We start from the raw sequence: 27,123 nt of genomic DNA, 5'->3' as shown, positions 1-27,123 counted from the left end.
CATAATCGATACCGGCGCCACGAAGCATCTCTGCCCACACAGAGAACTGTTTTCGACGTTGAAGAAGCAAAGCTTCACTGTGAAACAAGCCAACGGTCAAGAACTGGAAGCGACCGGAATTGGAACTGTGTATCTTGAGAGTCTGAACTTGACTATAAGCGATGTTTACCTGGTTCCAGAACTGAAATTTAGTCTGCTGAGTGCTTCGCAGATTGCAAAGAAGGGACTAAAACTGTACTATGATGCTAAAAGATGCAAGATCTACAAAGATGGAGAACTGTTTCTTACTGCGAAAGAGAAAGATGGACTGTATTTGTTGACTTTTAATCAAAGTGATTACATGAAATGTAATACTTCTGATTCTAACGAAATTTCTCTTGCAGGTGTGACCAGTGTGAACACCAAGAAGGTGGCCAAGAAGGTCCACAGAGCTTTTCAGCGGGTGTATGCTGATGTAATTGGTCCTTTAGAACCATCTAGAGGCGGTGCAAAATATTACCTTGTGTGTGTTGATTGTTACACTAATTATTCTTGGGTTTACTTGATGAAAAAACCGCAGGAAACTTTAGAAAAGTTTCAGGAGTTTTGTGACAAGGTTAAAAGTATGCATGATGCTAACATTGATTGTCTTTTCACAGATGACAAGCCAGTTTTTCTTTTACAGGATTTCCAGAGGTTCCTGGATGAGAAAGGGATAAGACACAAACTTGCTACTTCCGAAGAAGCATGGAAGAAATGTGTCTGTGTTAGGGTGAACAAAGAATTGCAAAAGGGGATGAATGCGCAATTGCTTAGTTCACATTTGCCACATGAATATTGGGCCGAATCTTAAGCGTCCTATCTTCATGTGTGGTTGAGGAAAGTCTCAACAGAGTTGGGATGTTCTCCTTTTGAGAAGCTGTTTAATAGAAAACCTTCTGTTGCCTATTTTAAGGTTTTCGGGTCTCATGTGAGAACAGAAGCTCCAAGTGGGGTAAAGAATGCCAGAGGCATCTTTGTGGGTTATGAAAAAGGTCTCTATAGAGTAATTTTGTCTGAATCTGGTCAGGTGATTCTCACAAAGTTTCTAGAGAGTGCTCCTGAACGGGAGAGAGTGATTGTTCATGCTTTTTCCACAGAGGATTCTGATTCTGATGATGATGATGATGAGTTTGATCTTATTGAGTTCAGTGGTACTGATGATGATGACACTGATAGCTCAGACAGCTCAGTTGTCACAGTCATTGAGAGGAAATCTCAAATAATGACTAGACCCTCAGAAGAGGAAGATAAACCACTGATTAAGCTTAGTACTGGTTCTCCAGAGAGTTCAGAGGCTGAACCAGAAAGCAGAGAAGAGCAGCAGCTCTTACGTAGGTCTGAGAGAGCAACGAAGGGTGTACCACCCAAGAGGTATTCAAAGGAGTTTGCTAACCTTGCATATGTTGCTGTTGTAAACGATCAAGGACAGATTGAAGCAGTGTCTGAGTCAGAGACAAAGGCACAACAGAGAGTTGTTAACCAAGGTAATGCTAAGTCACACAACCAGAGAGGTACATTGGTTAAACCAGTGGCGGGTAGTTCCAAGGGTGGAACTGAAACAACAGGGGAATGTTATAAGTATAACAACTGTTTGTTTTCTTCTCTGGATGACGCTTTGCTCGCAGCACGCATTGATACTTTAGGGGGAGTATGTTACCATAAAGCACCAATGCTGCAGCAAGCAAAGGCTCCAGCAGCTCAGTCAGCTGCTTGTGGCTGGAAAGCCAGACAGGATGTTTGTGACTGTTGCCATGGAAACAAAGGGGCAGCCCATTCTGTACTGAGCACCGGATGTTAGCTCAGTGTGTGTGTCATATGACCTGTACTGGAAGTACATGGGTGGAGTTTCTTCTTGCTGTTGTCGAGTGCAGACGTGTTTCTCTGTACTGATATGAGAGACAGAAATAAAAGATGTAAATAGTTTTCTGTCTGCTTCTTTCCCCTCACTGGGGGACACCAAAGGGGAGAGACGAAGAACGGTGTGTTCCTCTCACATCTGAGATGAATCGCCGGGACCTCGCCTGCTTATCAGCAGAGTGGAGACGCGGGGAGGTCGACAGGAATATCTGCCGGTGCCTACGCTGTGGCACATTCCTCTGACCCAGGCAGAATTCCAACAGTTTTCACGTTAGGTATAATTGGTTTAACTCACACTGAAATGCGAATGCCTATGTGTTGGGGCTATATTAAAAGAAGAAGAGTCATCTCTGAGTTTTAACCAGTTGACAAATGAACTGGTTGTTGTTCTCAAGAAGGTAAGAGGTGAGTGTATAACCTTAGATCACATGTGAGGTTATCGTATTGCAAATCTGCTAACTTGGAAGGGTGATGGCTCTTTCTCTGTTCTCAAACTCCATGGAGTAATGACTTCCCTTCATTGGGTTTTTTTTAAAGCAGAGGTTGGATGACCATCCGTCATGGATGCTTTAAGTTGAGATTACTGCATTGCAGGGGGTTGGACTAGATGACCCTTGGGGTCCCTTCCAACTCTACAATTATTTGATACAATGTAAATGGCTTGTCAGGAGCACAGCCTTGGGGGCTGAAATGCCAGAATGCTGGCAATGAAGCCTGTGTGAGAGAAAGAGCTATGTTTGCCCGCTCTGATTATAAGTTTATTTTATTTGTAAGATGCGGAGCCCATGCTGGACAGCACAAGATATTATACGGATATTTTGAATATCTCTTTGATGCTTTTGTTATGTTTTTAAAGAAAGTTCTGTAAGTCAGTTTGGGTCGGGACAATGCTTCATTCCCAAAGGACTCAGTTTTTATGCATCCAGTCTGTTCAAACTGCGCAATGTCAGTATCTGCAATATTCCATACCACCCAAAGTCTTGCGGGCCAAAAGAGCCACATTTTTCAGGGGCAACAACTGGTTGCAGTCCATCTTTTCGGAGAAAATCAGGATCCACATTTCTTCGGGGCGGCCAGCAAAAGAGCTTCACGTGTGGACCAGATCAGGATCTGCATTTCTTCAAGGCTTGCTTGGCCAAAGAGCGACAGTCCCCAGGCATAGTAATAATAATAATAATAATTTATTATTTATATGCCGCCCATCTGACTGGGCTGCCCCAGCCACTCTGGGCAGCTGCCAGAATAAATTTTAAAAGCACAACATCACACACTAAAGATTTCCCTGAACAGGGTCACCCAAGTGCGACTCGCGGGTGGTGACTTCTTGGATCCCCTTGACAGGAGGAAAAAAGACCCAGAGGGGGAAAGGGGGCTTCTCTCGGTCACCAGTCCAGGCTCTCCTTTTGGCTGGTAATCTTTGGGCTCTTTTCGCCGTAGAACTGGGAGAACCAACGGCGGTGCCTCTGGATCGCCCCATCTTCCTTCACCAGAAGCGGTTTGGAGAGGTATTGTTTGTGGTTCCATATCATGACGTCCCGCTCAAACTGAAAAAGGAGACCAACAAAGAAAGAAAAGTCACTCCATTCCAACGATCACGGCAGTAGAGTGACAGGCGTCTGCAGATCAGTCATAGGATTGTAGAGTTGGAAGGGACCTTGAGGGTGCAAACCCCTGCAACAGGAACAGGACAACAGGAATACCCTCACCATTCAGCCAGGACACTGAGGTCAAGCGCCGAGGGCCTTCTGGTGGTTCCCTCACTGCGAGAAGTGAGGTTACAGGGAACCAGGAAGAGGGCCTTCTCGGTGGTGGCACCTTCCCTGTGGAACACCCTCCCTTCAGATGTCAAGGAAAGAAACAACTATCTGAGTTTTAGAAGACATCTGAAGGCAGCCCTGTTCAGGGAAGTTTTTTATGTTTGATATTTTATCGTGCTTTTAATATCCTGTTGGAAGCCGCCCAGTGGCTGGGGAGGCCTGGCCAGATGGGTGGGGTATAAGTAATAAATTATTATTATCATTATTTTATTATGGATAGCTCAGTTGGCGAGAGCATGGCGTCTATAATGCCAAGGTTGCAGATTCAATCGCCGTAAGGGACAGCGGCATCTTCCTGCATTGCAAGTGGTTAATGACCCTTGGCGTCACTTCTCATTCTACAGTTGGAGGTTTCCCTGATATAAGAATCTGCATGCGGTCCCCTGTACTGAGACAGAGCGCGGAGAGAAGCACAAAACCTGCACTGAGATGCAGCTGGCAGGGAACGGGGATGGAGTGCAGGAGTTCTTTTGATAGACTTTGCCCTGCCTTTGATAGACTTTGCCCTGCACCCAGGGTTCAAAATCCACCAGCTGCGTTTTGCAACAGGCGCAGGTCCACTTGCAACCACGCCGAAATCTCAGGGTGCCAGGTTGGCGCATTACATCTCCATATGTCTGCCCCCCCCGGATCAATAATAATAATAATAATAGCAAAAAAAATGTGCCTAAACATTCCAAAGTGTAAGCCGTCACCCAGGTTTAAGGTGCCATTTGGCGACTCGCTTATGTATATGAGTTTCTAACAATGGAAATTATAATTAATAATACAGTCAAACCTCGGCTCCCAAAAGCCTCCCTTTTGGAAAGTTTCAGCTCCCGAATGCCAAAAACCCAGAAGTAACTGCTCTGGTTTTCGAACGATTTTCGAACACCGGGGGTTTTTTCCCTTTTTTTCTCCACTGACTTTGCCAACCGCCTTTTGATCCTCGGTTGTCGTTCAGAAGTCGAACAGTCTTCTGGAATGGATTACATTCGACAACCAAGGTTGCAATTCTGGGCTGCATCAATAGGAGTATAGCATCTAGATCAAGGGAAGTAATAGTGCCACTGTATTCTGCTCTGGTCAGACCTCACCTGGAGTACTGTGTCCAGTTCTGGGCACCACAATTCAAGGAGGACACTGACAAACTGGAACGTGTCCAGAGGAGGGCAACCAAAATGGTCAAAGGCCTGGGAACGATGCCTTATGAGGAACGGCTAAGGGAGCTGGGCATGTTTAGCCTGGAGAAGAGGAGGTTAAGGGGTGATATGATAGCCATGTTCAAATATATAAAAGGATGTCACATAGAGGAGGGAGAAAGGCTGTTTTCTGCTGCTCCGGAGAAGCGGACACGGAGCAATGGATCCAAACTACAAGAAAGAAGATTCCACCTAAACATTAGGAAGAACTTCCTGACAGTAAGAGCTGTTCGACAGTGGAATTTGCTGCCAAGGAGTGTGGTGGAGTCTCCTTCTCTGGAGGTCTTTAAGCAGAGGCTTGACAACCATATGTCAGGAGTGCTCTGATGGTGTTTCCTGCTTGGCAGGGGGTTGGACTCGATGGCCCTTGTGCTCTCTTCCAACTCTATGATTCTATGATTCTAAGGTTTGACTGTACAGTGGTACCTCGGGATAAGAACTTAATTCGTTCTGGAGGTCTGTTCTTAACCTGAAACCGCTCTTAACCTGAGGTACCACTTTAGGTAACAACTGAGGTACCACTTTAGCTAATGGGGCCTCCTGCTGCTGCCGCGCAATTTCTGTTCTCATCCTGAAGCAAAGTTCTTAACCCGAGGTACTATTTCTGGGTTAGCGGAGTCTGTAACCTGAAGCGTCTGTAACCTGAGGTACCACTGTACATTCAACAACCGAGGTTTGACTGTAATACTAATAACAATCAATTATTTTAAAAGGCACCTAGACGTTCCATGTTGGCCACTGTTCCCTATGCTTAAGGTGGCATTTGGCAATCTCATATATATGAGATTATTGTTAGTATAAATTTCACTGCAAAAACAAACAGTGCCTCAACATTCTTCAGGGCCAAGCATCACCCAGGTTGAAGATGCCATTTGGCGATTCTCTTCCCTGTGTTTCTGGTGTTGCCTGACCCCCTTTGTCAGGGGCGCAGGTCTGGCTGGCTTTCCAGCCCACGGGAAGGTCTCGTTCTCCCCCCCCCCCACGGCTTGGGTGCCCCCTGTTGGCACTCCCACCTGGCTGCACTCTGCCCGGAGGATCATCTTGGCAATGAAGACGGGGACATTCTTCTGGAAGTATATTCGGTGGATCACCTGCTGCATGAGGGGCTGCACGGGGGTGACGCTTTGGACGATGATTCCTTGGCCCAGGAGGGGAAACCGAAGGACGAGGAAGACCAAACTGGGCCCCACCTGCAGGGGGCGAGAGAGAGAGACTGTCAACCAGCTTGGAGGCAACCTCACGGACTGTCAAGCTTATCATACGTGGTGGACTTGTGATAAAGTGAAGAGATTCTGGGAGCCAATCTACAATGAACTAAAGAAAATATTAAAATATACCTTCTCCAAAAGACCAGAGGTGTCTTTGTTTTTTTTTGCTTGGTCTGATGAGAAAGGAGAAAGGACCAAAGGCTATTCATGTATGCCACAGCCACTGCAAGGACTTTGCTGGCTCAAAACGGGAAATTGCAAGAAGTTCCTACCATTGGGGAGTGGCAGTCGAAAATGACAGACTACGCGGAATTGGCCAAATTGACAGGAAGGATCTGGAACCAGGATTCCAGGACAATTGGAGTAAATTTACTGAGTATTTAAAAGACAGTTGTAAAAACTTAAAATCACTAGCAGGACTGAAGTAACTCCTACAGTGTAAAATAGATAAGATGTGAGAATTTAATACTTGAAAAAAATGTGATTGTTGTTTAGTTGTTTAGTCGTGTCCGACTCTTCGTGACCCCCTGGACCAGAGCACGCCAGGCACTCCTGTCTTCCACTGCCTCCCGCAGTTTGGTCAAACTCATGCTGGTAGCTTCGAGAACACTGTCCAACCATCTCGTCCTCTGTTGCCCCCTTCTCCTTGTGCCCTCCATCTTTCCCAACATCAGGGTCTTTTCCAGGGAGTCTTCTCTTCTCACGAGGTGGCCAAAGTACTGGAGCCTCAGCTTCACAATCTGTCCTTCCAGTGAGCACTCAGGGCTGATTTCCTTCAGAATGGATAGGTTTGATCTTCTTGCAGTCCATGGGACTCTCAAGAGTCTCCTCCAGCACCATAATTCAAAAGCATCCATTCTTCGGCGATCAGCCTTCTTTATGGTCCAGCTCTCACTTCCATACATCACTACTGGGAAAACCATAGCTTTAACTATACGGACCTTTGTTGACAAGGTGATGTCTCTGCTTTTTAAGATGCTGTGATATAGTCAGGTCAATTCCAATGCCTAAGCCAATAGTTGTGGCCTAAATTTGCCCAATAACATTGACCTAATATCTGTGTCCTTGTGTCTTATTCATCAACGATGGGGTGGTTGCGGGGTCTCAGCACGCAACATGATGCTGAGAACGCTTGGTTGCAGTTTCGATCCCTGTATGGGACAGCTGCCTTGCTGGGGGTTGGAATAGAAGACCACTCCACAAATCCATGACAAGAGACAAGCCACACACTCACATTTCTCCGCCTCTTTCTGTGATGCTTCTATGATGCTTTCAGGTGGTCTTTGGCTAAGAGGTCGGGCAATGTGTTTAAAAGCTATGACCCGATTTTGTTCTGGGTATTCATCTCTGTTCTGGGATGTAATAGCGGAGATTCAGGGGGTTGGGATCTCCTCCAGCTTTACAGTCCTATGATTCTAGGATACTTAATTTCTGGGTCATGGGTTCAAATCCCACCTTGGGCCAAAGATTCCTGCCATGTGTGTGCGTGTGGCTGAACCAGATGACCCGAGAAAAAGTCGAGAAAGAACACAGCGTACAAACCATCCTCTTACAGCCTCTCCTCGCCACAGACTGTACCTGCCAGGCGGAAACTCTCAGGTCCATGAAGCTGAAGTGCTTCCCGAAGAGAGTGACGTTGTGCTTCAGCTGCAAGCGGGAACAGTGCGCGTTGGGCTCCGGATCAGGGTGCCAATCTGCCTGCGGTAGAAAAATGGTAGAGTCATAGAATTGCCGAGTTGGGAGAGTGATCTGGCCCAACCCCCTGCGAGACAGGAATCTTGACCCTGAGATACAGAGTCTCATGCTCTTCCGACTGAGCTGCTGGGTGGGACCTGCAAGGGTCATCCAGCCCAACCCCGCTCAAAGCAGGAAACATTTGCCCAGCATGGAGCTTGAACCCACCACCCAGAGTTTTGGAGTCTCATTTTCTTCCACTAGCAACCGAGCTAGAAATTATTGACTTTGGCGTTCAACTTGGCCAAGGTAACCCCAACCCTCCTTTCATAGAATCAGAGCGGGAATGGTCCCCCCAAAGGTCATCCGGTCCAACCCCCGGCAATGTAGGAATGATATTTGTGCTTCAAACGCTGGGTCCCCCCGGGGGAGCCTCCTTTACCTGCCAGTGGTGCCGGAAGAAAGTCCAGAAAGGGGAGTCCATGTAGCGCAGGTCGGCTCCACTCAGGAAAGCGTGGCGGTGGAGGAAGGAGAGGTGGGCCGTATCCGCTCCGTTCTCTGGGATCTCCTAGCATGGAGACAGGACAGAGCTGCCTGGAACTTTGCAGAGCCTCTGCCAGTTGGAAGGGGGCCCCCAAAGGTCATCCAGCCCAACCCCCACTCAAACATCAAATAATAATAATAATATTTATTTATACCCCGCCCTTCCCGGTTCAAAAACCGGATGGCATCCAAGATGAGCATTCAACCTCTGCTTCAAAACAAACCTCTGCTCCACAACCTCCAGAGACCCTTCCAAGGGGCTGCCTTGGTCTTAAACAGTCCCCCCCCCTTTTTACCAATGAAAATTATTGTTATTATTATTATTATTATTATTATTATTATTATTATTATTATTTGCTATTTTCCACCAATGATATTATTATAAATAATTACAATAATAACAATTTCATTTCTATAGCACTTTATATTTTAAAGGGAAAAATCTCCAGGCTGTTGACAATCCATTAAGGAATCAAATCCAACGGTCCAGAATAAAATAATTTCAAGCTTCAAGGAAATCTCCCATTGCCGGTTCAGTGCAACAATAAAGGTAAAAAAACAAAATTCAGTCCTGCTGGACTTTATAACATAATTGTAGAAGACAATTTTGAGCGTGCCTTTCCAAAAGTTGCCTTCATATGTTTTTAACATTAACTGCCTCGGCCCAGTATCCCTGAAGGAGAGTCTCCACCCCCATCACTCAACCTGGACACTGAGGTCCAGCGCCAAGGGCCTTTTGGCAGTTCCCTCACAGCGAGAAGTGAGGGTACAGAGAACCAGGCAGAGGGCCTTCTCGGTGGTGGCTCCCGCCCTGTGGAATGCCCTCCCTTCAAATGTCAAGGAAATAAACAACTACCTGACTTTTAGAAGACATCTGAAGGCAGCCCTGTTTAGGAAAGTTTTTAATGTTTGAAGCTTTATCGTGTTTTTAATATTTTGTTGGGAGCTGCCCAGAGTGGCTGGGGAGGGTTTAAAGATATTATTATTATTATTATTATTATTATTATTATTATTATTATTACTCTGCTCTGCACGGGCTTCCCCTCCACACACTCTCCAACCCCGCACAAATCCTGCCACTGAGCCTTACCAAATGCCACCATCAGATCATGCCGTGACGCCTGCCCACACCCTCCCTCTGGACCCCCGACTCGTCACAGCCTGGCTGTGCCCCCGCAAGCACCTCAATGTGCACGTTGACAAAGTGTTCGGTGAGGCCGCGGAAGGAGCACGGGCGCGGCAGGAACTCCTTGCGGTCAGGGACTCGCCACGTCGGGTCGATGCCGTCGCAGTGGTACCAGACCAGGACCATGTCGCTGACCTCGCACGACGGCCACACCTTGATCTTGGCGAATTCAGGCACTGCAGGGAGAGGGAGCAGGTGTCAGAGGCAGCCCAGTGGGACCCGTGTCTCCTGATTCAGATGAAGGCCAGAGAGCTCAGATGAACCGAGCTATACATCCGTGCTCAGCGCTTCCAGTGTGCTTGCGAACCGATATGGAAAAATCCTGGGGTGCAGATATACTGGGGAGCCACCCCCCCTGGGTCCCTTTGGTCAGCAAAAGAAGGAGTCACCAGCCAAGTTAAAGGAGCAAAATGGCGCCCAGCAAACCTGATCTTTAATTGTTGCAGGAAGGTTCAAACACACCAAGAGTAGGAACTCCGAGCATAGGGTTGCGTGAACTTTTAAGACCTCTCCCCATTTCCCATAACACATTCATCAACAGCATCATCGAGACATCACCGATATGTCCGTAGGAGTGTTTGGTGTGTTTGGAAGGAACAAGAAGCCCCGACAATAACGGACTGGCATGAGAATTTGCTACAAGAATTTGCTGAAATGGCGCAGTTAACAAATACCCTGAGAGGCAATTCAAAACAAAAAATTATGGGAAAGTGGAATAGATATAAAACATACGTTCAAAAATACAGTAAAGGTTCGCTGTCTGTGCTAGCATTTGATTGATGTTGGAGTGAGACTGAGTTGAGAAATAAGACTAAGAGCACGTATTGATATAGGAATGTATTAGAAATATACCTAACATGTATTATTAGAAATATGTATTAGAAATATATGTATTAGAAATATGTAAAGAAATATACAATAATAAGAGTACATGGATTTGGAAAAAAGGAATATACAACGGGAAAGACAGGGAGTCTAGTGTGTTGGTATGTATATGATTGGGGGGGTGTTTCCCCTCTTTGTTCTTTTTTGTTTGTTTCATTTTCCTTCTAGGTATATAAAATTTGTATATAATTCATGTATACATGTTGGAAATTATATTATAGTAAGTCCTGTAATGTAATATGACGCTTACCGATGTAATATAAGAATGTTAACAAATAAATAAAATGCAAATTCAAGAAAAGAAAAGAAAAGAAAAGAAGTGTTTGGTGTGTAGAAACATGAGCCCACCGCCCACCCCTGTTCATCATCCTCGTTCCTGACACCTTTTAAGTACCGTATTTTTTGCTCTATAAGACTCACTTTTCCCCTCCTAAAAAGTAAGGGGAAATGTGTGTGCGTCTTATGGAGCGAATGCAGGCTGCGCAGCTATCCCAGAAGCCAGAACAGCAAGAGGGATTGCTGCTTTCACTGCACAGCGATCCCTCTTGCTGTTCTGGCTTCTGAGATTCAGAATATTTTTTTCCTTGTTTTCCTCCTCCAAAAACTAGGTGCGTCTTGTTTGTCTGGTGCGTCTTATAGAGCGAAAAATATGGTGCCTGCTTCCAGTGGCAGAGGAAGCTGCTTGGGAGCCTAGGGCAGCACGAGCCGCCCATAGGGGCAGGGCACACCGTGGGGCCTCTGGAGTCTGCCTGCCTCCAGAGGCGTAGCAAACCCAGGTGGTACCCGGTGTGGGATTTTTTTTTTGTCACCCCCCCCCCACAGCTCAGGGTAGGCTTGGGAGTCGTGGACAGGTGCCGAATGTCCGCCCCCCTTCCCACGCCTCTGCGCCCCCACCTCGCGACTCCCAAGTACCCCGAGCCGTCGGCGGAAGGGGGGGAGCTATGCTGCCTTGCCGGGGCACTGCCAAAGCTGCGTCCTCTCGGAAGCCACGGCTTCCATCTGTCCATCCCCCTCCCTCCCTCCTCAGCTCGCTGTAAAGCGGCAAAGCGAGAGCCGCTTACGGTGAGGCGGGGAGGGGGCCCCCCGGCTCGCCGTAAGTGGCTCCTGCTGGCAGCGGAGGGATCCCACTGCCATCTGTATGGCGCTCCAGTGGCGCCAATGGCAAACCGCTATGTAAAGTCCATGTGCGACATTGCTACACACAGTGCATACGTGCGACACCGCGCATGTGTTGTACGTAGCGGTTTGCCGCCGGCGACGCCTGAGAGCCGTACGGACATTGGCGGGATCCTCTGCTCGCAGCTGCAGTTGCAAACGGAGGATCCTCACATGCGGCAGTGGCGGCACGATGGCTGCTCGCCCAGACAGAGGGAGGGGGCCATATGGGTCACTTGGCCCGGGCCTCCGATTCCAAAGGGGGCCTCGGTCAGCATATTTATCTGTATTTTCCATTTTGTCTTTATATGCAGGTTCAAGCCTTGAAATAAAATTATTTGTCAGCATAACCTTTGTGAAAATTATTTATATACTTACTTATTTATAAGGCTTCAGTTATCCCCAGGGTAAAAAAGGGGGGGCACATTATCTGCCTGGCCCGAGCCTCTGCCTGGCTCTGCTCGCACCGCTGCGCACGGACCAGGGCAGCAGGGCAAGCACCCCACAGAGTGCCATCTTGCCACCCTCCCAGACATGGAACCCGGGGTGCACCGCCCCCCCACCTTGCGACGCCACTGCCTGCCTCCTCCCATTCAGCCGCCCTACACCTGGGGGGAGGCTGCGGGTGGACCGTGTGGGCAGCACAGAGCCTGCGCGCAGTGGCTCAGGCACGCAGCAGGCCCCACGGTGAGTGCCGCCCGGCATTTTGTCACCCCCCCTCAGTGGTGACACCCGGGGCAGCCCACACTCCCCGCACCCCCTTCCTCTGCCCCTGCCTGCTTCCCAAGAACAATAAAAGTGTTTGCACATCGCCCTAGCTGCAAGGCTTTCCCCACAATTCTCCTCTGAAAGTATCAGGGTTCAATCCACCATCCCGAAGGATTTCTGTCTGGGGTTTGTTCTGCCCTTGATCGCCTCCTGCCTCCTATTGTGAGGCTACATTCCCACCTTATGGAGGGGCAAGGAGTGTGTGACCTTATGCTTAAGGGATTATGGAAGCAGGGGGAGCCCTAGATTCCCCTCTTCCAGAGGAGTCATTAGCCATAGGAACCAAGGAAATCCATCAAACCGTTGAATTTGGGTGATTATTTGATTCTATGTTGGATACTCAGGGGAAACAGTACAATTCATGTTATCTGCTTATTGCCACAATTTTATAGACTGCTTTTCTGAGCCTCTTTGCTGTTGTGTAATATGGTGCCTGTGTCAAAGGTCATTGTCCTGGCCTTAGTTTGAGGCTGTGGTGGGGACTTGGGATTTTGGGGGAGTCATTTAATTGCCTCCCATTCCTGGTTTTAACAGAACCTTTGCTTATCTTCAGGAACGCGGGTGGCGCTGTGGGTTAAACCACAGAGCCTAGGACTTGCCGATCAGAAGGTCGGCGGTTCAAATCCACGTGACAGGGTGAGCTCCCGTTGCTCGGTCCCAGCTCCTGCCAACCTAGCAGTTTGAAAGCACGTCAAAGTGCAAGTAGATAAATAGGTACCGTTCTGGCGGGAAGGTAAACGGCATTTCCGTGCGCTGCTCTGGTTCGCCAGAAGCGGCTTAGTCATGCTGGCCACATGACCCGGAAGCTGTATGCCAGCTCCCTTGGCCAGTAAAGCGAGATGAGCGCCACAACCCCAGAGTCGGTCACTACTGGACCTAATGGTCAGGGGTCCCTTTGCCTTTACCTTGCTTATCTTCAGGGATTTCTGCTTTGTCTGTGCCCACATGGCCTTGCACCACCCCTGTGAGGGCTGCCCCCCTTGGCCCCCAAGGTGCTGAGCCGCCCCCCGTCTTCCAGGCCCCAGGTGCGGAACACGTTCAGGGTTCAATGAGCTGGCCAAAGGCGTCTCACCTTTCTCGGCGTACGGGATCCTGACACACTTGCCGCTCTCTCCGTCGAACTGCCAGCCGTGGAACGGGCACTCAATGCAGCTGCCCACCACCTGGCCTCCGACACCCAGGTTGGCGCCCAGGTGAGGGCAATAGGCATCTACCACACACACTTTCCCATCCGAGTTCCGGAAGATGGCAAACTGCTCCCCTGCCAGAGGCAAAGAAAGAAGGCAGGATGAGGCCCAGGGAGCTAAGGCTGGCTCTTCTCTCAGCTAGGACAAAGGATTTGATTCTCAACCGGGTGGGGAAAACCCAAAGAGAATCCCTAGATGTAAGGTTGCCATATTTCATAAAGTGAAAATCCAGACACAAAAGTTGGGCAAAGTTGGGGAGGGGGTAAAAATGACATTTTTACCAATTTAATAGGAAAATTGGGCTGTCGTGTTCCCAGGTTTTCCCAGACATTTCAAAAAGTCCACCTGGATGCCATCCAACCTCTGCTTAAAAGCCCCCAAGAAGTGAGAATGATTTCTTCCCTCTTCGTCAAAAGCAATGGTTAGGCAAAGAATTATAGACACCGAGAGACAACAGGGCTGCTTAAGGTGCCCCGACTACAAAATTGTAGAAATCGAGAGAGATATAGCTGCACCAGCAACATATCTCTTTTTTCTTGTGTCCAAAAATGCAAGAAGGGCTTTCACGCTTGCCAGAAGCTCAACTCTGCCCTCGCAGGTCTTGGAAGGATCTTTTTAAGAAGTACCATATGACCAGAGAATTTGCGCCTGTCCATTTGCCCTGAACACATATTTTTTAGATGTCCCTTTTATGATGAGGCACGTAGAGAAACCATTGACCCCCTGCTGGTGAGGCTTGCCTACCTCCTTGTAAAGCAAGAATTCGATCTTCTCTTGTTAGGCAAAGACCACAAGGTGACCCGGATTGTCGCCAGATTCTGCGCACATATCTGTAGGCGCAGACCATCCCCCGATTCAATCTAGTTTGTTAAGAAAATTCCCAAACCCGGATTCACGGGTGACTTTGGGTCATTTCTCTAAGGCAGTCTATTTTAAAGTTTTTATGTGTTTATATGCCTATTGCACTTTTAAACTTAAAATCCATTGTTGTATATTGTTTTAAATGTTTGTTTTGCTACTGGGATTGTAGTACCATTTGTGTTTCTCAAACTGGTCTCTGACCGTAAAAAATTTCATGTTCATGTTCACCCTTTGTTGCTGAAGTTTCACTCAACTCCGTCCTCTGTTTTGGTGGCTCATGTGAAAGGGGTCTATGGGCCTCAGTGAACCACAAGCTTATCATGAGTCAACAGTGTGATGCGGCAGCAAAACAACAACAACAAACTAACGCTTTTCTAGGCTGCATCCACAGAAGTCTAGTGTCCAGATCCAGGGAAGTCATAATCCCACTCTATTCTGCCTTCGTCAGACCAAACCTGGAATACTGTGTCCAGTTCTGGGCACCACAATTTAAGAAGGATGTTGACAAGCTGGAAGATGTGCAGAGGAGGGCGACCAAGATGATCGAGGGTCTGGAAACCAAGCCTTAGGAGGGAGCTGGGTAAGTTTATCCTCAAAAAGAGGAGATAAGATTGGCATCTTCAAATATCTCAAGGGCTGTCACATGGAAGATGGAACAAGCTTGTTTTCTCCTGCTCCAGAGGGTAGGACCCAAACAAATTGATTCAAGTTGAAAAGAAGGAGATTCTGGCTAAACATCAGGAAGAGTTTTCTGCCAGGAAGAGCAGAGTGACCTCTCTCCTTCCTTGGAGGTTTCTAAGCAGAGGTCGGATGGCCAGCTGTCATGGATGCTTAATTGAGCTTCCTGAATTGGAGGGGTTGGACTAGATGACCCTTGAGGTCCCTTCCAGCTCTATGGTGGGAAAGGAAAGCTGTTTGAAAGGGGTGACTTAAGGAGAAGAGTCCCGGAATGAAGAAAACAGGATTTCAGCCTAAAGCCGTAATTTGGGCAAATGCCCGATTTAAACAAAAGAGAGGCTGTTGCAAAAACGAGGCGTGGAAAAATCTCGCGTCCACTTTGCTTGTGTGACACCCGGCGTATGATAAGACGCAGCTTCACGGTTGGAGACTATTCCCTAGAGCAAAAGGCAGCTTGTTTTCTCCTGCTCTGGAGGGTAGGACTCGAACCGACGTCTGCAAGTTTTATCCAGCTCTGAGAAGAGGAGTGAGTCTGGGTGGGGCCAAACGGAGCCCATCCTGTCCACACAGCGGAGAAGCAGGGAACGAAAAGCAAAGTCTGCTATGCTCCATGGCTAGATATAGACTCATGGAATGGTTGGAAGGGACCCAAACCCTGCAGTGTGGGAATATGCAGCTGTCCCATACGGGGATCAAACCTGCAACCTTGGCGTTATCAGAAACACACTCTCACCAGCTGAGCATAAGGCTCTTAATCTCAGGGTCGTGGATTCAAGGCAAAAGATTCCTGCATTTGAGGGGGTGGGCTAGATGACCCTTAAAGGTAAAGGTAAAGGGACCCCTGACCATTAGGTCCAGTCGTGGCCGATTCTGGGGCTGTGGCGCTCATCTCGCTTTACTGGCCGAGGGACCCGGCGTACAGCTTCCGGGTCATGTGGCCAGCAGGACTAAGCTGCTTCTGGTGACCCAGAGAAGCGCACGGAAACACCGTTTACCTTCCCGCTGGAGCGGTACCTATTTATCTACTTGCACTTTGAAGTGCTTTTGAACTGCTAGGTTGGCAGGAGCAGGGACTGAGCAACGGGAGCTCACCCTGTCACGGGGATTCAAACTGCCGACCTTCTGATCAGCAAGTCCTAGGCTCTGTGGTTTAACCCACAGCGCCACCTGCATCCCTGCAGATCCCTTAGGTCCCTTCTAACTCCACAATTCTAACAGTCTGTTACTGCTATGCTTCATACGGCATAAAAATCCAATCAAACGGCTCAAAAACAGCAAGAGTATCCGGCCCGATGCCTCTGGGGAGCCCACAGTCGCGCAGAGATGCATAGCTTCTCCAGAGCGCAGAAATGACTTTGGATACGAGCTGCAGAATTCAGCTTTAAATAATAATAATCATCATCTGATATTGTAAATTTAATTGTAAAATTAGTAAAACTTCCCCAGAGCGCCATCTGTTGTGTGTTGCAGGGGGTGGGATTAGATGACCCCCTTGGGTCCCTTGACAATTCTGGGCTTCTACAATGCTGGAGAGCTCGGTTGGTTAGAGTGTGGTTGCTGAGAACACCAAAATTGCAGGATTGATCCCCATATTGGGCAGCTGCCTCTTCCTGCGTAGCAGGGGCTTAGACTAGCTGACCCTCAATATAGGAGCCAACTATGCTTTGGCCCCCACAATCAGATATTTTAGGGGGCTGCCCCCCCAAGTTGATAAGCATTGCCATTCAAACAGTGTTTGTATATGTTTCCACTTTCTCTTGGAAAACCCGCTGTTTACCGCTGAAACAGAACAAACATCCATCTTTGGAAAGCCTGCAGAAGCTTGTTGGTGCTGACCTTTAAAGCCCTAAACGGCCTCGGTCCAGTATATCTGAAGGAGCGTCTCCACCCCCATCGTCCAGCCCGGACACTGAGGTCCAGCGCCGAGGGCCTTCTGGCGGTTCCCTCCCTCTGAGAAGTGAGGTTACAGGGAACCAGGCAGAGGGCCTTCTTGGTGGTGGCACCTGCCCTGTGGAACGCCCTCCCACCAGATGTCAAAGAGATAAACAACTACCAAACTTTTAGAAGACATCTGAAGGCAACCCTGTTTAGGGAAGCTTTTAATGTTTAATAGGTTATTGTATTTTAGTGTTCTGTTGGAAGCCGCCCAGAGTGGCTGGGGAAACACAGCCAGATGGGCGGGGGACATAATTTGTTGTTGTTGTTGTTGTTGTTATGCACTGCATCATGTGATCAATGTGGGCACTGCATCATGTGGGCTTGCGCCCCCCCATACTTTATTCAGGTTGGCATCCTTCAGGGTCCCTCCCAATTCAATGATTACATGCCAGAGGTTTTCCACCTTTCTCCTTCTTCTTTGGCCTCAACGGTGTCTCCAAAATTATTTTTGAGTCCACAGCTCCCTTGACCAACTACATCCTTTCTGCTGCAACCCTGTGGGGCTCAGGAGCCCAGTTATGCCACCCCTTGCCTGCAGAGCCGGCAGCCCCTCACCCCTTTTCAAACACCCTCCCTTGTGGAGCGTTCCCTCAGCCTCCCCTCCTCTCCCCTTTCCTTGCGCGTCCTCTGGGCAGCCACTGCTGCCGCCCTCGGTCTCTGAGCTGCCCCCCTGCCCCAGAGAGAGGTGCCTCCTCACACTGCCCCACAGGAGCCTGGAAAGAGGGTGCCCCCAGCCTTAGTGGCCCAACGGAGACTGGCCAAAGAAGAACTTGAGGCCGGCACCTTGGGTGGCAGCAGCAGGCATTGCCAGGCCTGCATGGCACAATGGCTCTCCTTCAGCACTGGGCACTCAGCTCCCAGGCAGGCGTTGTACGCAGCAGGTACAAGGAAGGCCAGCGCAGAGCCTGCCGGCCCGGCCTCCCACTCCCGGTCTGTCCATTCCCAAGAGCAGGGGCTGGCGGACTGGCTGGCTGGGCTCCCTCACCCGCTTGCTTGCTTACTCCGAGGCCGCCTCAGTTCCTGGCACCCAGCACCCCCTGGCCAGCCCCAGAAGCCCCATTCGCCTGCGGAGCTTGTAGCCAGGGCTGCTGCAACATACAGTTGTGCAAGCCTGTGGGGAGGCAGAGAAGCGAGAGGGCATCAGAGGAGGGTGGGAAGGAAAGAGGGACAGAGGCTAGGGTTGCCCACAGCACCCCTCACCATCCTTCAAGGCACCCCAGGGTGCCATGGCATACTGGTTGAAAACCACTGTTATATATCTCATACCCTCCAACGTTTCTCCAATGAAAATCGGGACGTCCTAGTCCATAATGATAATTTTACTACGTATTAATACACCACATATCTTACTGGGTTGCCCCGGCCGCTCTGGGCAGCTTCCAACATATATAAAGACATAATAAAACATTAAGCATTTTAAAAACTTCCCCATACAGTCGTACCTTGGAAGTTGAACTGAATCTGTTCCGAAAGTCCGTTCGACTTCCAAAACGTTCAGAAACCAAAGCGCAGCTTCTGATTGGCTGCAGGAAGCTCCTGCAGGCCAATTGGAAGCCATGGAAGCCCTGACAGACGTTTGGCTTCCAAAAATAGTTCACAAACCGGAACAGTCACTTCCGGGTTTACGGCATTCGGGAACCAAAACGTTCAAGAATTAAGCTGTTTGAAAGCCAAGGTACGGCTGTACCTTCAAACGATTTGGGTGTCGGATAACTCCGTACCCCCCAACATTTTTCCAGTGAAAATAGGGACGTCCGGAGAAAAAGCGGAACATTCCGGGATCAAATTAGAAACCGGGATGGCTTCTCTAAATCAGGGATGTCCCTGGGGAATAGGGACACTTGGATCTTGTGCTGGATTTACAAGCAGTGTGAAGATTTGGCTGGGAGCAGAAGGACCTGCTAAACTGGACTGCAGGAAACTCATTTCTCAAGGTCAACCGGGAGACTTTTTCCATCTGAAGCCACTGCCCTCGGCCCAGCCTCATCCATGGGGGGCAAGCAAAGGAGCCAGAAGGGCTTATCAGCGCCCAGGGAGAGCCTCTTTTCCTGCTGTGCAGACCTCGTGCCACATCTTACTCACAGAATCCCAGAATTTTTGCGTTGGAGGGGATCCCGAGGGTCATCTAGTCCAACCCCCTGCAAGCCAGGAATCTTTTGCCCAATGTGGGACTCAAACCCACATTGCTTAAAAAAACAACCTGGGTCTAACTGAGCCCTGGAGTAGTCCGACTCAAATTGATTCGTTTTTGGTGGTGTCTTTTTGGACAATCCCAAAGTTTTGAGAGTAGGCAGCGCTGAAACTGCCAAGGCGGAGGAAGATGGTAAGTTGGCCGCTCTGCTGAAGAATGCTTAAATTCTTTCAGAAATGATCCGGTTAGGAAGCTCTCCGGACGTGAATATGTTCCTGGGAAAGACAGAAGAAAGAATAATCGGGTCCCATATGGGGCAGAAGATTCTTGCCTTGCAGGGGGTTAGACTAGGTGACTCTGGAGGTCGCTCCCAACTTGATAATTATAGAATTCTATGAAATAGCTCAGTCGGAAGAGCAGGAGTCGCTGAATCTCAGGGTTGTGGGTTTGAGTCCCGCGTTGGGCAGAAGATACCTGTTTTGCCAGGGGTTGGTCTAGATGACCCTGGGGGGTCCCTTCCAACTTGACGGTTCCAAGGCTGAGCAGGGCGGAGGGGGAGGCGGTCTGCCTTTGGCACGCGGCTCACTTTGCCAACCTGCTTTTCTGGCTCTGCCGCAGGGAGTGAGGAACTGGAGGAAGGGTCAAGCAAAAGCCGTTGAGAATGCCTCCGCTGGGGTGGGGCAGCCGGAAACTCAGTCTGGCCAGTGGCGGACTGATGTTTCAGGGTGGCCCAAAGTCCCGCCTGCGGTGGGGTCCCCTTCGCAAGCAGCAACAAGGCCGGGGTCACCCCAGCGACCTTTTCCCCAGGGTTCTTCCAGGACAGATCACCCCGTTTTCTTTCTTTCTTTTTAACATCTCACTCAGTCCAAAGCAGAACTGCTTGATGCAAAAGGCGGCTGCTTTTTGAGAGTCCTAGAGCTGTCATGTTGGAAGGGACCCTGCGGGTCATCTAGCCCAACCCCGGCCCTCCAGATGTTTTGAGACTACAGTTCCTATCATCCCTGACCATTGGCCTTGTTAGCTAGGGATGATGGGAATTGTAGTTCCAAAACATCTGGCGGTCCAGAGTTTGCCTATGCCTGGTCTAGCCCAATGCAGGAATCTTCAGCCCAACAAGGGATTCGAACCCGCGTGGGTCAGAAATGCAAAGGGTGAAGCCTCTTTGCTGTGGGCCTTGCGGGCTGGACGTTGCCTTCTGAAGCCTGCACCAAGCAATGGAAACCTCCTGCCCGGAAGCTTGGATTCGCTTGGACTTGGGTGGAGACTTATAATCTTCGGGTTGTGGGTTCGAGACCCACCGGGGAGGGGAGTCCTGTGTCACAGGGGTTAGACTAGATGACCCGAGAGGTCCCTTCCATCTTGACCATTCTAGGGTTCTATGAAAACAGCAGGCTTGGAAGGGATCTGAGGGTCATCCAGCCCACCCCCTAGAATGCAGGAAGATGCAGCTATCCTTTACAGGGATCGAACCTGCGGCCTTAAAGGTAAAGGGTAAAGGGACTGACCATCAGGTCCAGTCGGGAACGACTGTGGGGTTGCGGCGCTCATCTCGTTTTACTGGCCAAGGGAGCCGGCGTACAGCTTCCGGGTCATGTGGCCAGCATGACTAAGCCGCTTCTGGCGAACCAGAGCAGCGCACGGAAACGCTGTTTACCTTCCCACTGGAGTGGTACCTATTTATCTACTTGCACTTTGACGTGCTTTCGAACTGTTGGGTTGGCAGGAGCAGGGACCGAGCAACGGGAGCTCACCCCGTCACAGGGATTCGAACCGCCGACCTGATTGGCAAGTCCTAGGCTCTGTGCTTTAACCCACGTTCCACCTGCGGCCTTAGATAAACTCTCACCCTTTCTTTCACATTAGCTCCCAGTTCAAGTGTTGATTGCTGAGTCTGGGAGTGGCGTAAAACGAGAACAAAACCTTGGCATCCGTCTGGAGTCCGTCATCAGACAAGGTTGGCTGCTGGGATGTCGGCATGTCACCCTGGTTTACCCCATTGGTGGGGCAGCACACCATGTCCCCAGGCCAGCGCACAACTAGAACATCAATTTGGAGGCAAGTCAACATTTCTGGGTGACACCTTAATGAAGCTAATTTGAATCTGCTTTTGGCCGCAGCCCCTAAATGCCCACGCTTTCTTCCTTATTGCGATGGGCTCTTCTCAGTCATGGGTTCGAGCCCCTCATTGGGCAAAAAAGTCCTGCCTCAAGCGGGCTGGACTAGATGACCCTGGGTTCCCCTTCCAAATCAACAATTCTTTTATTGCAAAGCCGAACAAGGCGGCGAGGTCTTGCCTTTGACATGCCGCACACTTCCACAACTCGTTTTTCTGGCTCTGCCGCCCTGGCTGGGGAACTGGAGAAAGGTTCGCTTTGAATCCTTTAGGAATGCCTCCGCTGGGGTGAGGAAGCCAGGAGCTCCATGAAGAAGGCAGCAAAAAAAGAGTCTGCCAAGGTTGCAGGTTCGATCCCTGTAAAGGACAGTGGCACATTCCTGCCTTGAAGGGGGTTAGACTAGAGGACCCTCGAAGTCCCTTCCAATTCTGCAATTACACGGAATACAATACGGAGAGCGCCAGAGACCCGCCAAACTCATCTTTGCTTGAAAAGGCCTGGAAGAAAGTGGGATACGGAGATAGCTCTGTCAGTAGAACACGAGGCTCTGAATGCCAGGGTTGTGGGTTCGAGTCCAGTCTTAGGCAAAAGATTCGTGCTTTGCAGGGGGTTGGACTTATTCCAGGGTCCTTATCCTTTTGATTGTATGAGAAGCTTTTGCACACATCCAACCGAGAGCTGGTGTAGAGGGAAACTTGATCTTCCTTGCTGAGGCGAGATTCCCTAAGGAACACATCCCCATGTGGAGATTTCTGGGTGCCAGGTTAGCGACTGACATCTTACCTGGCTGCTCCCTCCAGCTTTCTTAAGCAGATAAGCAAAAGAGCTTGTTTATGACATTTATATCCCACCCTTTTTCTCCAAGGGTACATGGTTCACTTCCTTGCTTAGTTGAGCCCTACAACAGCCCTGTGGGGCGGGCTAAAAGGCAGCGACCCACTCCAATGTCACCCTGTCAGTTTCATGACTGAGTGGGGACTTCAGCCCAGATCTCCCAGGTTCTGGTCCGACCCTCTAGCCCAGGGGTCAGCAAACTTTTTCAGCAGGGGGCCGGTCCACTGTCCCTCAGACCTTGTCGGGGGCCGGACTATATTTTGAAAAAAAATAATGAATGAATTCCTATGCCCCACAAATAACCCAGAGATGCATTTTAAATAAAAGGACACATTCTAATCATGTAAAAACACGCTGATTCCTGGACCGTCCGCAGGCCGGATTTAGAAGGCGATTGTGCCAGATCCGGCCCCTGGGCCTTAGTTTACCTACCCATGCTCCAGCCACTACACCTCACTGCCTTCTTAAATTATGTTGGCCCATAAAGATGAGGAAAGCAAAATATCCCTTCAAGAAGCATCTGAAATATTTTCCAATGAGCTTGATGGTCCGATTGGATGTTTGAACGTGCTGGAAATTTTTCCTTTAAAATATAAAGCAGGATAGAAATGAACTGAATGATAAGAATAAGAAATGTCATTGCAAAAAAGAAAAAAAAGAGATGCTTACACATTCCGTGGTGGCAACCGCAAGCCAGGTTTAAGGTGCAATTACCGTAGAGTTGGAAGGGACCCAAAGGTCATCTAGCCCAACCCCCTGCAATGCAGGAATTTGGCAATTAGCTTATGTATCTCAGTTTCTAACAATGTCTACTTCTGGCTGCAATATGTGGTCTACCTTACTGGGTCTGTTTTTTAGGACTTAGCGAGGTAGAATATGTGATCAGTTAACAGGTAAAAAAATTACCACTTCTAAGAGCTGATGGTTCGCAAAAAAAGAATTTGAACTATTATTATCTTATTTATATGCTTCCCGTCTGACGGGGTTGCCCCAGCCACTCTGGGCGGCACCCAACAAAATATTTAAAACACTATAAAACATCGACCATGAAAAACTTCCCTGTACAGGGCTGCCTTCAGATGTCTTCGGAAAGTCAAATAGCTGTTTTCTGAAGGCTTGCTCAGCTTTGCAGTAGGCACACAAAAACACACACCCTTTTGTGACTGGCCAAATGGATATTGAGGCCATAAAGCCTTCTGGCAACACCGCAACCCGGTTATTGCAAACAACTCGCCAAGTAACTCGCTACAAAAGGCAAACGGCTCGCTTTGTTCCTGGTTTGATTAAAGGGTGTATCACCGGCAATTGTGGGTGAGTCGACGAAAGAAGCTCTGACAACGAGACTTGGCAAGGTTTGAGTTTCCTCAGCATCTCCAAGGCCACCAGTGGGATGAAGAAGACGCGGAGCTCTGTGTAGGCAAACAGCATTGCGAGTTTCTGAAACAAGGAGCAACGAAGAGAAGAAGTGGGAAAAGAAAATTGCCCGGCTTCTGGGTGGGCTGCTCCAAGTCAGGCAGAGAAAGGAGTTGGCAGTGGGTGCCAGGAGACGGCAAGGGGCGCCCAGGTTTTGCCACCCTGTACGCCAGCGTTAGAAACCGAGGTGTGAAAGCTAGGAGCTGAATGGCACCTTAAACCTAGGTTATGGGTGCAGCAATTAAATATAATTTTAATACAAAGCTGAAAATGAATGAACTGCAGCTAAAATATTATGTTCATTTGTTGCATGGTCTAATCCTTCCCCTGCCCACATCCCCGAATCTTCTTAAGAGGGTCTCTTCTCCAATCTTCAGAGAGTAGCTGGAAGTGGGGAGGCAGAAAAATGTCCCCCTTTCCTTCCACTCTGCAGTTTTAATCTGAAATCTTAGGTGCAGCACTGCGCCCAGAGCTCATAGACTGCCCACGCTAATGATAGTCCCTGTCGCAAAATGCGCCTAGGACAATGGGAGTTTTGAACACTGCCGTACGCAAATTGTAAAAAAATGTGGTGGTTCGGCGATGGGCAGTGCTAGAAATTCAGACTTAGAAGCTGATCGCCAAATGGCACCTTAAACCTAGATTGCGGTTGCCACAACAGAGTACCTAGGCATCATTTTTTCCTACCAATGAAATTTATTATTATTATTATTATCATTATGCATTTCCAGTGTTGGAAACTCAGATATATAAGCTTAAATAGCACCTTAAACCTAGGTTGTGATAGCCACAACAGAATATCCAGGTGCCTTTTTTTGAGGTGAAATATATTATTATTATTGGTATTGTTATTCATTGCATTTCTATACTGTTTTATATTTTAAAGAAAAAATCTCCAAGCAGCTGACAACACATTTAAATGTCAAATAAAACAATCCGGAATAAAACAAATTTATGCTTCAAGGAGAATATTTCAGGTCACTTTGCTTTGCCTATATTTATTTACCTACTGAATTTATAGAGCTGCCCCGTAGCAGAAGGACTCTAGGAAGGCAGTGGGGTGTAGTTAGAGTGTGGTTAGAGTGTCGGATGAGGAGCTAGGATGAGGGTTCAAATTCCTCCACTCGGTCCTGAAGCTCACCGAGTGACCTTGGAGTCAGTTGAAGCCTCTTCACCTGCCTCGCAGGGTCGTTGTAGGTATTAATTGAGGGGGGGGTGACTGGGAGCGGCCGCCGAGACCACATAACACCGGTCTTGAAAGACCTACACTGGCTCCCAGCATGTTTCTGAGCACAATTCAAAGTGTTGGTGTTGACCTTTCAAGCCCTAAACGGCCTCAGCCCAGTAGACCTGAAGGAGCGTCTCCACCCCCATCATTCTGCCCGGACACTGAGGTCCAGCGCCGAGGGCCTTCTGGCGGTTCCCTCACTGCGAGAAGCCAAGTTACAGGGAACCAGGCAGAGGGCCTTCTCGGTGGTGGCGCCCACCCTGTGGAACGCCCTCCCACCAGATGTCAAAGAGAGAAACAACTACCTGACATTTAGAAGACATCTGAAGGCAGCCCTGTTCAGGGAAGTGTTTAATGTGTGACATTTTAATGTATTTTTTAATATTTGTTGGAAGCCGCCCAGAGTGGCTGGGGAAGCCCAGCCAGGTGGGCGGGGTACAAATAATAAATTACTGTTACTAACCATGTACTCTTTGGAGAAAAAGGTGAATAAAGCTCTTCTGCTTCACTGCTTAAGAAAGCTGGAGGGCCCAGCAAGATGGAGATGTCAGCCGCCAGCCTAGCATCCAAAGGTCTCCACATGGTCACAATCGGACCTGTGCCAGTCGCAAAACATGCCTTCCACCTGGGGAATTTCTAGTACTGGCGATGGGGTTTGGGCAAAGCTTCGCAGGGAAGGGCAGGGGCAGCGACACCCCTCCCAGCCACTGCCATCACCCTCCTGCCCTCTAAGTTCCCCCCTCTAATCTAACTCTTTAAAACAAACAGGGCACCTCTTTTGGGCTGGGAGCCAATGAGAAGTTCCTAAAACAGCCTGAGACCGGATTCGAGTTTCCTGTGTAGACAGGATTGTTTGGAACAATTTCAGTTGCAGGAGGGTACCTAAACCTGCAGTTCAGAGGACAAAAAACTGAATGGGGATGTGCATTTTTTAAGAAAAATTGTTGGCCTCTGAGCGCTGCCTGTCAGCACCCACTGATTTTGTCTTTTCTGCCAAACACATCTGCAAAGTGCTGACAGCGAAGAGGAGGAAGAGGAGAAAGGGAAAGTCATGGAGCTATAAAACTGGAAGGGACACCAAGGGTCATCTAGCCCAACCCCCTTAAAATGCAGGAATAAACTCAGCTAAAGCATCCCTGACAGATGGCCACCCAACCTCTGCTTAAAAACCTCCAAGGAAGGAGAGGCCACAACCTCTCACAGGAGTCCATTCTACTGCCGAACACCTCTTACTATCAGAAAGCTCTTCCTGATGTTTAGTCAGAATCTTCTTCCTTGTAACTTGAAGCCATGGGTTCGAGTCCTACCCTCAAGAACAGGAGGAAACAATCTTGCGTCATCTTCCATGGGACAGCCCTTGAGATATTTGAAGATGGCTATCCTGTCTCCTCTCCTCTTTGGCAGGCTAAACAGACCCAGCTCTCTCCCAAGGCTTGGTTTCCAGACCCTGGGCCACCTTTGCAGACGGAGAGCAGAATTTAAGATTGCGAGGATTCGAGTTGCCACATACGCACACACACCAAAGTCACGCCTAGCAACCCCAGAGGGTCATCTAGCCGAATCCCTTGCAATGCAGGAATAAAAAGCATTTTGCAAAATGTGCTTCCCGTAGTATATATTCTCGCAGGTGCCTCAAAAGATTCTATTGACTGCGGTCTGTTCTGGGTGTAATTGGAGTGTTTTGTTTTTTATCTTCAACAGAAGTTGCCAGAGATTCTTGAGCTGAGATTCCTGCCTTGCAGGGGGCTGGACTAGATGACCCCGGGCTCCCTTCCCTGTCAATCATTCTGGGATTTTATAGCTGCCATTCCTGACTCGCGGCAGAGACTGTCGCGTCATGGAAAGCCTCTCCGCGGAAAGGAAAGCAGAAAGAGTTCCCCGCAGCTAGCAAGCCAACTTTCAGAGACAAAGCTACGACCGACCCTCGTGGGGACACCCTGGATTCCTTTCCAGGGGGTGGAATCCCGAGGCCGGCGCCTGGCAGGGCTTGTCAAGAGCGCTTGGCAGCAGGATACCGGTGCGCGCTTTTACGCGCAGCTGATTCTGGTGCGCGCTCGGCATGGCTCCACTTCCAAGCTGCCCGCACTTCCTCCCGCGCCGCAATCTGCCCATGCTCCGGAACCCCACTTACCCAGCGCAGCCACGTTGCGCACCTCTCCGCGGGCCAGCTGCGCCGAATCCAACAGGCGGAACCAGCCGTTGGGGTAGACGGGCGGCAGCTGCCCGATCCGCCGGCTCCTGCGCGCTCGCCTGGCCGCCTCTGCGCGGCTGCACCCGGCTTCGCCCGCGTAGCCCACCTCGTCCGGGCCGCGCAAGAGCCGCAGAGGGCGCAGCGCCAGCCACGAGAGCAGCAGCACCCCGAGCAGCACGATCCAAGCCCCGGGATCCGCGGAAGGCAGCGCCCAGAGAAGCCACTCGCGCAGAGCCATCGCGCCCCACCTGCC

The 27,123-nt window shown here is 49.4% G+C and overlaps 1 protein-coding gene and 1 long non-coding RNA gene across 3 annotated transcripts in view; one reads left to right on the top strand and one right to left on the bottom strand.

The window, feature by feature from the left end:
• Positions 1-11,008, top strand: part of LOC309527444 — a 16,568-nt gene extending 5,560 nt beyond the window's left edge. Inside the window, exons 2-3 of one of the 2 annotated variants that reach the window (XR_014217221.1) lie at positions 8,737-8,851; positions 9,934-11,008. This is a non-coding gene — a long non-coding RNA (uncharacterized lncRNA). Of the gene's footprint in view, positions 1-8,719; positions 8,852-9,933 lie in introns of both variants that reach the window. The other variant, XR_014217222.1, reaches the window with a different exon arrangement.
• Positions 2,621-27,123, bottom strand: LOC309527405 (cholesterol 7-desaturase nvd-like). The gene is made up of 7 exons (XM_082214250.1): positions 26,811-27,123; positions 13,368-13,556; positions 9,485-9,663; positions 8,201-8,326; positions 7,663-7,782; positions 5,890-6,066; positions 2,621-3,422 (listed from the first exon to the last, which is right to left on the bottom strand). The coding sequence occupies exons 1-7, from the start codon at positions 27,106-27,108 to the stop codon at positions 3,261-3,263; spliced, it is 1,251 nt and encodes a 416-aa protein (XP_082070376.1). The 5' UTR covers positions 27,109-27,123; the 3' UTR covers positions 2,621-3,260.

This window comes from Podarcis vaucheri (genome assembly GCF_965113315.1).
Source record: "Podarcis vaucheri genome assembly, chromosome: 2".
Taxonomy (NCBI): domain Eukaryota; kingdom Metazoa; phylum Chordata; class Lepidosauria; order Squamata; family Lacertidae; genus Podarcis; species Podarcis vaucheri.
The sequence above is the reverse complement of the archived record's forward strand: the minus strand, read 5'-3'. Positions and strand labels throughout refer to the sequence as shown.

Coding starts and splice junctions, on each gene's coding strand:
- LOC309527405 (XM_082214250.1), bottom strand. CDS start 27,108: ATGGCTCTGCGCGAGTGGCTTCTCTGGGCGCTGCCTTCCGCGGATCCC. Junction 13,557..26,810: donor GCGCAACGTGGCTGCGCTGG/GTAAGTGGGGTT, acceptor TGCCTCTGGCAG/GGGAGCAGTTTGCCATCTTC. Junction 7,783..8,200: donor TCTTCCGGCACCACTGGCAG/GTAAAGGAGGCT, acceptor TTTCTACCGCAG/GCAGATTGGCACCCTGATCC.